This window comes from Trichosurus vulpecula, chromosome 3, assembly GCF_011100635.1.
Source record: "Trichosurus vulpecula isolate mTriVul1 chromosome 3, mTriVul1.pri, whole genome shotgun sequence".
NCBI lineage: Eukaryota > Metazoa > Chordata > Mammalia > Diprotodontia > Phalangeridae > Trichosurus > Trichosurus vulpecula.
In genome coordinates, this window is record NC_050575.1 from 69,720,255 (window position 1) to 69,734,151 (window position 13,897).

General features: G+C 36.2%; 1 protein-coding gene across 1 annotated transcript in view; it reads right to left on the bottom strand.

Moving 5' to 3' along the window:
- Positions 1-633: 633 nt before the first annotated feature.
- Positions 634-13,897, bottom strand: part of RNF145 (ring finger protein 145) — a 100,623-nt gene continuing 87,359 nt past the window's right edge. Inside the window, exons 9-11 of the mRNA XM_036751812.1 lie at positions 9,033-9,180; positions 4,362-4,718; positions 634-2,258 (exon numbers count right to left, since the gene is read on the bottom strand). Of these exons, the coding sequence (XP_036607707.1) occupies positions 1,821-2,258; positions 4,362-4,718; positions 9,033-9,180 (943 nt within the window). The 3' untranslated portion in view covers positions 634-1,820. The remainder of the gene's footprint in view (positions 2,259-4,361; positions 4,719-9,032; positions 9,181-13,897) is intronic.

Here is a 13,897-nt window from a genome sequence, read left to right on the forward strand (position 1 = left end):
AGATCCCTGATTTACTCTTTTAATTGAACAATACAATTCTGAATCTATACCCTGACAAGGTAGAGGGAAAACTTAGTGGAATCCTATGTCTCATCACAAAGTGGTTAGTAAGTCATAAAGAAGGCAACATGGTTTAAAAGGCAAGGGCGTCTAGAATGATTTGTTATTCTCACTTAAGATAAAATGAATAATCTCTATAGAAAAGCACTGTGTAGATGCAAAAAATCAGGCAGTTCATTAAGAGCCAGTAAACATTAAGTGTGCCTAATTTTCTAAATCTAAAAGGATTATATTAATCAATGCCTCTCTCCTAACATATTATAAAGTAACACTAAAATTTGAAAGGCTCAAATCATGACATAGGAACGCTCCTTTCTAGTTAATCTCAAAGACAGAAAACATTGATTGAGATACCCAGGGGGTGGGGGTGGGGATGTGGTGTGGGGGGGGTGAGAGGCGGAGAGGAAATCAGTGCTAGGTGAATTTTGAAGATGATCATTACAATGAGTCAACATGCAAATATTTAGAAGTGGAAGAAATAAAATCCTAACAATTTTATTTCTGAGACCAGAGAATTTTTTAAAGACCTAACTCACTAAAATGCTTTGCAGCAATAATCACATGAGCAAAACATAAAATCTTCAAATTTAAATTTATTAAGACATTCAGCTATGTCTGTCAGTCTACATCCAAATTTGCTACTAAAAATAAAATAATGTCACATCTCACATTAGGAATACCAACTCTGAAAAACACTTTTTTGAGCCAAGCCTATTGTATAAATAAATGACTAGTTTCTTTTCATATCAAAATTCACATAAAAAAATTGCCAATCCCCCCCACCCCAGTTCTACCAGAAGCCATGATGAATGTAAAAATTTAAATATGACACAACCTTGTCAAAGAAAAGGTGCAAAGTCTATCAACAGCTTTAAAAGTGGCATTTGCGGCATTTGATCATACAATTAATTATGTACTCATTCCCAAAGTGCAAATATTGCCAGAATTTAACACTGTTTTGATTTCTGTTGCAAGAATTAAACATTACACAGAATTGAAAAGTACACCTAAGGCCTTTATCTGTTCCCTAAAGCTCATCCCACTTTAAGCCCCTAAACTATGTAGGACTCCAAAGTGTTCATTAGTGCTTTAGTTTACTTCACACAGGCAACACAGTATACAGTATATTAACAAAAGTTTCATATACATCAAAATATTAATGACTCCATCATAAAGGTCAAGAGTCACAGATTACATGAATGCAAATTGCAATGCCCACATGCCCACCCCGCCCCCACAAACGCCTAAAGCACATATGATGTATTAGCGTGCTTCAATTTTTCCATACAATCAACGCTTTTTACATCTTTGATTTTGCTTCAGTGCTATACAAAATTCAATAATCACCTGACTGAGTTCCATTTAACTGAGGAAAAAAAGGGGACAGGAGGAAGGGCAAATAACTCTCTGATACTCAGGAAAAAGACTAATCTTCCCCATGTAAAGTAAAATGTCCATTCAGCTTCTTCCCATACTGTCTTTATGATTTTATTTTCCTTTTCTTAGCCCTCAGAAAATACTCAATTTTCTGTCTGATTTATCCTCTCAATTCTATGGCAGTTCCTCAAGTAGCTGAGGTTGATTTTCCTTGGCAAAATACCAGCATGGGACACATATATACTTTTTGATTATTATAGATTGCCAAAACTCTCTCTCAATGCCTAGGGTTTGTAAAAGCAGGCGGTCTCTACTGAGAAAAGATTATCTTGGATCCCTGGAATGTCTCTGTTTGCTGTATAACGATCACATGTTCCTAAAATCTAGACATGACTTCTGTCTTGAATTAAATCTCCCTCTAAAACTCCAGGGTGTTCTTCTGTCTTCATATCGTCTTGGTTGACCACAATAGAGCACACCTCAACATGGAGGTTTGGAAGATGTGCCTGGGTTTCAAAAGTCCCCTCCTGGTGACCTATCACTGTGGTCAATTGTTCATTACTGTCTCTAGGGTCTTCTTTCAAACCAGCCCCTCCAGGGTGTTCCTGAACTGAGGGGTCAGTTCCTTCTTGAACCACAATATTTTGCTCTATTCCAGGGTTTGGCTGTGGAGCTGGTTCTGGTCCTAATCCTGGAGGATGGGAGGAATTTTTAAGGTGGCAGTGGCACAGAGGGCAAGTCTCTTGTACATACAACCATTTCTTAAGGCAACCTGCATGGAAGAAATGGCTGCATGGTGTTATCACAGCAGATTTCATGTCCTAAATGAGAGGGAAAGGAAAGATTAGATAATTGTCCATAGCTTCTAACTCTTTGGTGCTGCTTCAAAGTTTCTTTGATCCCAAAATTTCCCTTCCCACATCATTAAAATGAATTAGAATGTGGAGTACCAGGGCTTGGGATAGAATACTTCTTATGTAAGTACTCTTTTCACCACCAGAGGGCCCCCCACACCAATAAAAGAGCTTCAGAGAGTAATTTTAGATGCATGCAGAAACAAAAATGAATGGAACTAAAATGTTTTTTAAAGCTTTCTAAAATGAATTCTGTCTTAGCCTATAGCTGAATGGCTAAATAATTTCAGCAGTATCACATCAATAAAATTATATTTTTAAAAATCAGAAAGAAATAATCTGCATACTTCCATGACAGTACTGAGAATAGACTTACAATGATGGATTTTTTCCATGGGGATAAGATCATGTATAAGGAATTTCCTTTTAACTATAATCATAGCAATAGAATACTAGGGAAAAAACTGGTAGATTTGTTGGATTTCATGAGGACTATAGTATATGCCATGGAATAGTTTTCAAGGCTCTGTCTACACACAAAGCCATTTACTCTGGATATTAATTCTTTTCGAAGAAAGTGTTGAAAGTATGAAATGAAAACCTGTAGTGATCTATGCTGTTAAATAGTTGCCCATTGTTCTTCTTTTTTGTAAATATAAGAGAAATATAATATTTTTTTAAGTGCCAAAACTAGTTCAAGCAATCCTCTATACCAAGAGCTGGTAACACTTGGGAGTTACTTGAAAGCACAGTCATACAAAAAGCAGCAAATAGGAAGCTTAAGCAGTAGCTTATCCTCTTTTTGTGTTATCAGCAGTTGATTTGAGTCTCTCGACAAAAGAAATATTAAAATGGCAAGCAAGAAAAGGGGAAATCTAAACAGTTCTAACAGAAAGTCAAGAACTTCTACAGAGGGCTTCTGCAGCCAAAGGACCACATCTTTTTAACATGCATTTTCCTAATATGTGCAGAAGGGAATAATGTTTGGTGCATGATATTGCAGCTTATTTCCAGTAACTAAGAAAGTTAAAACTAGAACTATTTAAAATCTTTGATATATAACTTTTTGTACATTTCCTACCACCTTCTCCTCAACCATAACTACTAACAAATAAGCCATTTTGAAAAATACAATTTTAGAAACATATTCAAGGTCTAGGAGGCATGTTGTTTCTACTTAGAAAAAACTGAATGACCAATACACTTTAATTATATTTAGAAACAACTTTGGAAAAAAAAAAAGCCTATGCCATGCATGCCTGTTTCCACCTCCTCCCCTTTATGCTACTAGCAGACTAGAAAGGGCAAAATAATTTGGAATATAAGCCATTCTCAACTGGTGACCTCAACTATTGTCCCTGATGCAATGCTGTGTGTATAAGGTACTCTGTTGTTTACGTAGCTAAGTTGTGAGTCCGTTTTCCACTGCAAAGCTGATTTCAACATTAACTTTTAATTTATCTACAGCAGGAGCCAGCAACTTACAGCACATATGCCAAATATGGCAGACAAGCCAATTTTCACTGGCATGCAAATTGGCTGCTAGCATCATGCGCTTCCCTGAAGGGAGAAAAGTTAGGAGGGAAAAAACTTGTGAGAGTCACCAACTACGCACTAAAAGGACCAGCAGTTGGCATGTTCTCACTAACCTCCCTCTTGTGAAATTACATATCTCCTCACCCCCCAGCACACCAGAAGGAAAGGGGGGTCAGAACCTTGGCAAACACCATTTTTCCAAAGTTCCCAATCCCTGATCTATAGTATATGCACTCAAGAGTGAATATAATATACATCTGACCTGTTTTTCCTTCATTTGTGGGTGCACAACAAGTATTGAAAACAATAACAACAATGTATTAGTATCACAGTGGCCAAATGTTAAACTTTTAAATATTTTTAAAAAGACAAAACATTTCCTAAAAGTTGTTTAAGGTGCTTAAAGTTATTTAGTTGCTTAGGAGATATTCATTTCTTCTTGGGAATTTAAATTAAATGGATTTTAATAAAAACCCCAAGAGTAATTATACCACATTTCCCCAACCACTTAGACTTTTATGTTGTGCTGGGTACCTGATAACAGATGGCACAAATATCATTGTGTTTCTCTAGTTGCTCTTTTGTAGCAATGGGCAGCGATTTTATTTTATTCACAGCATCCCTGCGGAGAAGAAAGCTCTTCCACCCCAGCTGGGCCCGAAGCCACACATTGTAATAGGAATGAATAAAGATGATCATGGAGCCCATCACAGTCCATTCTCCAAAGATGGTCTCTGAAACACCATATGCTACAACACAGAGTGCCACAAGAAATTCCAGCAGACGGTAAGTGCCATTCACATAGTAGATGACATCATCCATGTTATCCACTGGCTCTTTTCTGAATTCTTCAACCATAAATAAGACATAAATAAAAAGTGTACCCAGAACCTGAAAGTACAAAGTATAATAAACAAACACTGAAAAATTTTGTTCACTGAATACAAAAAAGAAGCAACAATATTTCTTATTGTTTGTAGGTTGCCACATTTCATCTTGTCAGGGAAAGCTAGGTCACTTAAAATAAGTGCTGCTCTTGATGTTAAATTATACATGTTAATAAAATTATACACGGAAAAATGTGTAGCTTACTATCTGAAACTTAATAGCTTATTATCATTTCCCCAAAATTCTGTTTCTTGCTAAACACAAAGACTTTGGATAGTTAGGAATAGTAAGATAACAGGAAAAATTAGCAGGCAAAAATTTAAACAAAGGTTTAAGTTTCCATAGACCTTCAAAACAAGAAAAATAATTCCAAATTCTCTAGAGGATGTCTTTTCAACTAATTTTGAGTGATATGGTATGATGTTAATGGGACAGGAAGATCTTTCCTGTCCATTAATAGGCCTATGGTGAACTGCTTTGGGCTCTGGCCCAGCTCACGGCTGTGGTGCATCCTGAGTCACACTGAGACTTGAGTCACATGGAGACCACTGTTGGAGGAGATTGCCCAAAAGAAAAAAAAGAGCAGAAGTGAGAACAAGGCAGAGCTGAGGGAGAGAAGCTAGTGTGAGTGGGCAGATGGAGGAATTTTCCTGGGGGAACTTGTTTGTGGGGAGGCCTAACAGAAAGAATGCTTAAGATGTCAGTGCTCCCTGGATTGGTGATGAGTACAGACATTTTTGTTACCATGGTAAATTGTGCTTGCTGGTATGTGAATAAATATTTTGGTTTTGCCTTTAATGAAGAGAGTTAATTATATTTTGCAAATTTACCCTGGAAATACATATGCATATTCATAGCAGCTGCTATGGGTATCGCATTGGCGTTACATATGTGGACTGTACCAATTAATCAACCAACTAGTATTTATTGAGTTAGCGTAATGTGTGCTTAATATAGTAAAGAACACAGTTACAGAAAAAGGTATGAAGGGTCTGCTACCAAAAAAAGCTCCTCCTCCTACTACTAATCCACAGTTAGGATGACAAGAAAAACAGTAACACGGTTAGACAACATAAAGTGCCACCCTTTGCCGGAAAAACTTCAAGTAGAGTATTCTGAGATGTAGATCAAGGGAGGCTGAATCGTGGGCTTGTGGTAAAAGCCACAAGTATGGATGAGCTCTTTAAATAAGAGTGTAAAGAGATTACTACTGAACCTCAGGGAAGACACACAGAGTAGGAATGACAAAGAATCCAGTGAAGAAGACCGAGAAGTAATGTTCACAGGGTTGCGAGAAGAACCAGGTAAATGTAGTATTTACAGAAGCCCAGGGAGAAAAGTCAACAGAGTTAAAACATCAGAAAGGTAAAAGTAAAAGAACATTTGACTCAACAAGAAAATAGTCACTAGTAGTAATCTTTGAGATAGGTGTTTCAGTGGAGCATTAGGGATGCAAAATCAGAGCACATATTTATCAATTTTTAAGGTTAATTTGCTGTCTTAGAATGATGAATCAACCTAACCATTTTAGAAAACAACTTGGAATTATACAAGAAAAGTTACAAAGTTACTCATACTTTCTGATCCAGTAAGATACTTTTAAAAAGTAAAGATCTGTCTTTTAAAAACATTCAAAGCAAAAAGTTAGAGACTACTTGTCCAGTTATTGGAGAATAGCTAAATAAATTATGAAATTTTAATATTTGAGAATATTATTGTACCACAAAGAATGACAAATGTAAAAAACTGAAAGTAATAAGGGAAGACTGGTATAAAGTGACATGGTTAAGAAGGCAAATGTAAAAGAATAATACAACACAGTGACTACAGCTATATAAATGAAGACAATATTAAACAACAATAATACCTTGGCAAAATACAACAGATAATGCTGGTACTAACTTAAAAGTTAAAGGACAAACCTTTCTCATTCCTTATAACAAACAAATTACAAAAGAATACTTGTTATATCTACCACCACTGTCTTGTGCTTCTTTTCTTAACTGTTTTCAGGAAATATACTCTGTTAGTGGGTTTGTGTATTTGTTTAGACTCACCTCCTATGTCAAAACAAAATTTAACATAAAAGATTGTAAGCAGTTTTGGAAGGAGTAGGTGGTAAGGAAAAGAAAAAAGGTTGAGGGAAGAGACCATTCGTTTGAAATGTTCAACCATAAAAGATATTTGGTAACACATTTCATATACAGAAATATTATAGTGTACTAGAAACTGTCTTTCAGTAAATATGGGTCTCTGTACCACAATAAGGCTACTAAATAAGTATAGCAAAACCACTAAACTATAACCTCAAAAGCTTAAAAGGTAGTTTTTTTAAATAAAAATTTTTAATAATAAACTTTATTACATCAAGTAATAAATACATACAAAAATGCAAATAGCAGTTAGCTGTCATCCAGAATTTTAAAAAAATCTATGGCAAATTTAAGAGCGATATCTTACGATAAAAGGCAATGATAAGGTTTCTTAAGTTTTTGCTAGGTTGATTTGGTCCTCTGTATTTACAGCTCATTCATCTTAGACTGACTTTAAAACATGAATAACCATGAAAATTCTTACGTGCAAAAAAATAATAAAATGATAAAATTGTGTAGCCATTTGGGACATAAACTATCAGGTAAAAACATTATGGTTAGCATCTACTCATGAAAAACAAAATTCACATATCTGCTGGAGCTCTGGAAAAGGTTCAAAGAACAATTTGGCTGATGAAACGTGTATACAAAGGAAGAAAATCTTAGTAGGGCAATAAATCTTAAGCTTGCAGCAATGTAAACTGTTAACCAAAAAAAAATATATTACAAGTCCATGAGACATGTATTGCAATTGGATTTATTACAAGACAAATGAACATGCATGTGGTACTCCAGGTGCAATGAGATCCAAACAGAAGCCTGCATATTTATGATATTGCAACAAAGGGAGGAGGGACAGAAATTTCCTCCTAAATGGGAGTGGCATGGGAGGAGGAAAAGAGGAGTAGAGGTGGAGAAAGGACTGATCCCTCCCTGAAGGGGAAGAGAAAGAGGAGGAAAAAGTAGTATTCTTTTCCCATGGGAACTGCTAGATCATGAAGTTAGGATTGTCTGCTGATCTACAAAGACCTCAGCTGCAACAAGCAGTTTCTCAGTCTAGTGTACACTGACTGGTGCTGTCTTGATTCCCAAGGACACACAGTGAGTCCAGCTTGGGGTGCAAACAACATATTATGTCAGCTCGGGTGAACTTCAACTATGACATGTTCAGAGCCTCCTGCATACTCTGGGTCCAATGTTTCTGGAAAACATGGCAACTAAGAAGACAAGTTCAGGAGGCCTACGTCATTCCTAACTACATAAAATGAAAATTCTAATCATCTTTTCTTCTATTCTTATAGAAAGAGGAAGGAAACCAAACTGTTAGAATATTCAAAATAAAGGGGTTTATATTATTTTTTTGAAAGTCACTTGAGTGTTACACTATCTTCTTGACAAAGATACGGAACATCTTAGAAGTGAAATGGGAGATAAAGATTTTGCATTCCACCTCTTCTCTGTCAAGCCAAACAAATCTTTGAGCATGAAGGCTATTTCATTTTAGCCTCTTCACAGCATTTCTGATTCCCACCTATATGGGTCTGAACTCTTTCCTTAGTCTTTGCTGACAGCTAGAAATTCTGCATATTTGCTTTAGGATACCCGTACCCTGAGTATAACCTAGAGATGGAGGTCAGTAATCATTGATCAGCTACTAGTAGTAGATGGACGTCACCATACTAGCAGAAAGAAAGGAGAAGCTCCCAGTGCGGTTTAGGGAAGTTCCCCTCATGTAAGTGTTCAAATTGAGCTTGAAAGATGGCTTAAAAGGTTGCATTTAACATATATTAACATGCTATTAGCCTAGAAGCACAAAGTGCTTAAAAATCGGCAATGTTTCTAATTACAAACGTATTTTTGCAATGTTCTATTTGTTGCTAATATCCTGAAAAAAATAAATTAAACTGATTTTTCCAAGAGTATCTAGTTCTCTATTTTACATGATAGCTCTGTATCATGCCATTTAGAAAAACAGAAATGGGGATAGAGGGGGAAAGTAAGAAGAGGAGGAAAGCTACTTAAAAAGAATACAAATGGCAGTAGAACCAGAACACTAACATCAAATATCCCAATTATTGTAATCAAAATGACAAAAATGCAAAAGAATGGTAACTTACATGATAACTATACAATCTACAATAATTAACCTAAAGGAAATTCATTTTTCATCCCAAAAGAGAAAAAAATCAAGTAAAATGTTACATGAATCTATCCTTGGGCTTACCTGAAGAGAAGTGAGGATGCTACTGGAGATAATGATAAGAAGCCAAAAATCCATGTGGAAAAATTGGCATATCATGTAAGCCATGTAAGCAGGGAACACTAGTAAAAATAAACAAAGGCTAACAGCACGGAAGTGTTTCCATAAGCTCCTACAGATAAAAAAAATACACATTTTTTTTTTTGGTAAGACATCTAGTATTTCACAATTTATCAACAGTAACTATAATATAATATAACATTTGCATAGTGCTTGTCCTTCTGGCTTTCTTGTTTCTATCAATGTAATGGCTGGTATTTCAGAATCATTTTTTATTCCTCTCCCTCCCCCACATCTAAAAATCATGAGATGCTCTACATTTTCTACTTGTGCTATCTCGACTTATATTTTATTCTCTTTCCCACTGCCAATACTGAGTATGGGCTTTTGTATCTTTAAACCTAGATTATTACAACGCTCTTCTAATTGGTAACTTTACTTTTTAATAATGCCCCCTACTCCAATTCGATCAGCACACTGCTACTAGATAATTTTCATGATACAAAATTTTCTTCATTGTCATGCCTCCCTCAAAATTCTTTAGTGGCTCTCCATTTGCCTTTAATATGCCATAGGTGATGCATCTATCATATGAACTCAAGCCACATTTCCTAATTTCCTGTTCTCCTCAATATTAAATCTCTATTTTGGCCAGTAGAGTCTATTTTCTAAATGTGATGTACATGTTCCTCCTTCCTAAAATGTGCTCTTTGCTACCCATGAAGATGTTTTAAAATCTAGCCAAGAACTACATCCTTGAAAATAAATCCTATGGTAAACTCCATGTATAATTCACATGACACTTATATGCATTATACTACATTATCTATTATGTCTTATCTCCCTAAGTATAGTGCATATTCCTTAGCTTCAGGAAATCATACAATCACGAATTTCAACTCAGAAGGGACCCGAGAGGTCATTGATTTCATATTCATTCTTCGTACTTTATACATGAAGAAAGGAAGACTAAGAGAGGTTGAATGACACACCCATGATCACAAAGTTAATATCTGGGGCAGTATCTGAACTCAGTTCTTCCTATCTCCAAGCCCACCACTCTATCCACTGTATTACCTTTGTATTACACATAATATAGCACATCACATCAACTGAAGTGACCTGAGAAAAACAAGGAAGTTCTGCCCTTTATCAAGAAAAGTAGAAAGGAGGTATAGAATTAGACAATTAAACAGAGCCTTGCTTATGATTCAATTTCTGTTTCCATTAGGATTTGATAGTAAGTGCTAATCACCAATCAAGGCAAGTCAGCTTCATATCATAAAGAAAAAAGGGGATAATTCAATATGAAACAGCCTTGTTCAGGAACTGCCCATATAATTAATAGGCATTTAAGTACAAGAGCTACCAACAACCAACTGATGATCTTTCCTCTAACAAGTATGAGGCAGGGAGAGAGGGAGGGGAAGGAATTGTTTAGGGATTTGCAGAAAATATGATTATTTCTGCCAGTACCAAGGAAGAGCTACATATGCAAGAAAAACAACATGATATTCATTCCTAGAGAATATAAGGTGAAATTCAATTCAATGAACATTTATTATGTGACAACTACATGAAGAGCCTTGAGTTAGGCACTCTGGATACAAAAATGAAAATGGTCTCTCCTTTTAAGAAGCTAACATTCTTGGGCAGGGAGGGAGAAGGTATAACAATATAAACACACATAAGTAAATGCAAGGTAATTCAAAAGAGTAAAACAAAATTAACCTTAGGGGATACAGGTAGAAACAGGAAAGGTGGAACTTGGGCAATGTCTTGAAGCAAACTAAGGATTTTAAGAGACACAAGTGATGAAGACATACATTTCAGATATGGAGGGTAACCTGTACAAAGACAGGGTCAGGAGACAAAATGTCAAGGTCAAGGAACAGCCAGTAGTCCAGGTGGACTCAAACAGCGGTCTTGTAAAGCATAATAATATGAGAAAACATTGAAAAGGGTCCTGACAGACTGTAGTAGGCTTTAAAGCTGGGCTGAGGCTTTTATACTTCATCTTAGAGATAAAAGGGAACCACTGAAAATTTTTGTGCCCTAAGCTAACCAGATTCAATTTGTATTGCAGGATGATTTTGTCAACTGTGTGGAGGCTGGACTGGAGAGGGGAAAGACTGAGAGCAGGAAGATCAATTAGGAGGCTACTGTAATTGTCCAGAGAAGAGGTGAGCAAGGCTTAGACTAGAGGTTCATGTTGAAAAAATGGGAATTTTTCCATGGCCAGACATTTTGTGTAGCTACAACTGACAACACTTGGGAGCTAACTACATACCGGAAGTGAGGGAGAGAGAAGTCATGGTTGACTCTAAGATTGTAAACCTGGGTGACTGGAAGGATGATGTTGTCTTCAATAGAAATGATGAAGTCTAGAGAAGGGAGGGGTTTGGAGGAAAAGGAGTAGTTCTACTTCCAACATCTTCAGTTTGAGATGTAGACAGTTATCAGGATATACAGATAAAGATATCCAGAGAGTAGTTGATCATACTGAAGTGAAGTTCAGGAGACATATAGGATGTCTAAATAGATTTGAAAGTCTCTTCACTGAGATAATTACTAAACTCTTCAGAACCAATAAGAGAGAAGAGAGCAGGGCCAGCAGGATTGAGGATAGTGCCTTAAAGGATGTCCACACTTAATGAATAGGAGGAGGATCTCAGTCTATACAAGGAAACTGAGACAGAATGGTCAGGCAGGGAGAAGGAGAACTACGAGAGAAGTCTGTCACAGAAGACAAGAGAGGAAAAAGTCTCCAGAAAGCAGGGGTATTCAACAATACTGAAAGCTGTAGGGAGAGTAATTAAAAGAAGTATGAATAGGCCATTGCATTTAGCAGTTGAGATCTTTTGTAAAGAGAGTAATTTCAATAGACCTATGAGATAAAAAGCCAGATGGCAAAAGGTTGGAAAGTAAACAGGAGATGAAGAGATGGAGTTTAGATGACCTTTACTAAGAGTCTGGCTGTGAAAAAGAGAAGAGATACAGATAAGATGAAAGTTTAAGAAGAGGACTGGGTCAAGTAAAGGTTCTTTAAGATGGGGATAATAAGCTCTACTTATTCAGGCTACTGGAGAAAAGGAAGTTCTTCTTAAAAGAATACAAAGAACTTCAAGTAAGAAATGAAGAAAAAGGACCTGAAGAGCTATAGGGGAATCCTAACTTTTGTTAAAAGATTAGTCAGTTGGAGAATGTTACATTAAAAAAGGAAAGAAGGACCATTGAACTTTTAAAGTTAGGTAATACATATGAATTTTTTCTGTAGATGGGAGTTGAACACTCTCAAGAATAAGGAACTTCTTATGCTACAAAGAATGATGAAATGAATTCACAGGTGTCATAAGAAAGAGGCCACTCAGGAACGACCAGAGAAAGAGGAAAGGCATACTGCAGAATCATTGCTGAAGGGTACTGAATTGGCTATTTATCAACATAAACAGAGAGGTCTAGATATTCCCAGAGGATATACCTGGGAATATGATGAAGAGGCCTACAAGATTTGTCCAACCTAAGGACTTCCTTCTGAAGATTACAAATAGCACAATAAGTAACCTAGAAAACACTGTTAAGAAATTTGAATTTCAGAGCAAAACACTGAAAACATTAGGGGCATGGGTGCCATTTTTTTTTTATCACAGCAGCCAAAGGAAGGGCTTTAGTAGAAAAAAGCAGATTTTGTAAGCGCTTAGGCTCGTTAGTACTGAGATCAGGATTTGGATTTCCAGACCACAGCTAAAAATATAGGAACAATAAGGCTCACAGTCAGGATAAAGTATAACAAGCACTGATAAGAACCTATTAATCTGGAATCTTATGAATCTTTACATTAAAAAGGAAGTGGTAGGGGGGAAGAGAAAACTTCTTCCCCTCCCCTCATCTATCTATATCCATGAAACTAAATAACAGAATAACTACATATAGAAATTCATAGGAAGCAAAAATATAAGAAAGGATCCATTAATAAAACGCATGGCATCAGACAGCTGGCTACACACAAATGCACAACATATGAGTAATAAGCAAGACTAAAGATTATCATGCAAGGAATAGGGCAAATCTGTCAACACAGATATAAGTGAGAATAGGTGCAATGGGATATATGACTGGAATATGGCTCTAAAAGGGTATAATTTATTTAAAAGTCAACTCACAAATTATTTGTTAAGCACTCACTATGTGCCAAGCAATTAGTGCTTAATAAATACTTGGTTTTTCTTTTGATTTTCTATTCATACTTATTTCATTTTCTATTAATATTTCATTTTCTATTCATATTTAATGTTTAGGAAAAATCCAGAATGGATCAAAAGAGCAATTGTCAAGGAAGGAGGTACCTAAAGCAAAGGCTAGGAGGTAGAGAAAACAGGATGGCTTAAGTGAAATGAAGAGCCTCCTTAATCACCTTATTTCAAAAAAATACTTTTAGACAAAACAAAGAAAACACATCTCTTTCAAAATGGCTTCTCCTTCTCTAGCAGCTGGCACTGCATGGGCTATGGAAAGAGAGTCCACTAGTCACAGAAGACAAGTACTTGGCTAACTAGAAAGATCTGTCTCTACTGAGTCTTTTAAGGATTATGATTTCCAACCCTCAATTTCATGATGTAGTTTTGTTTCACTGCTTGGAATTAGTCACTGCTGCATACAATTGTGCTGAACCTTTATAATGATCAGTGAATCCAAACCACTCCATACCCCACTGCCATTTACATGCAACTGGAAAATAAAGATAGGTTGGGGGTGAACATTTAGAACTTTATGTTATCGGAATTACCTGTCAAATGATATTAGCTATATACTCACTAAGTTTACACTTT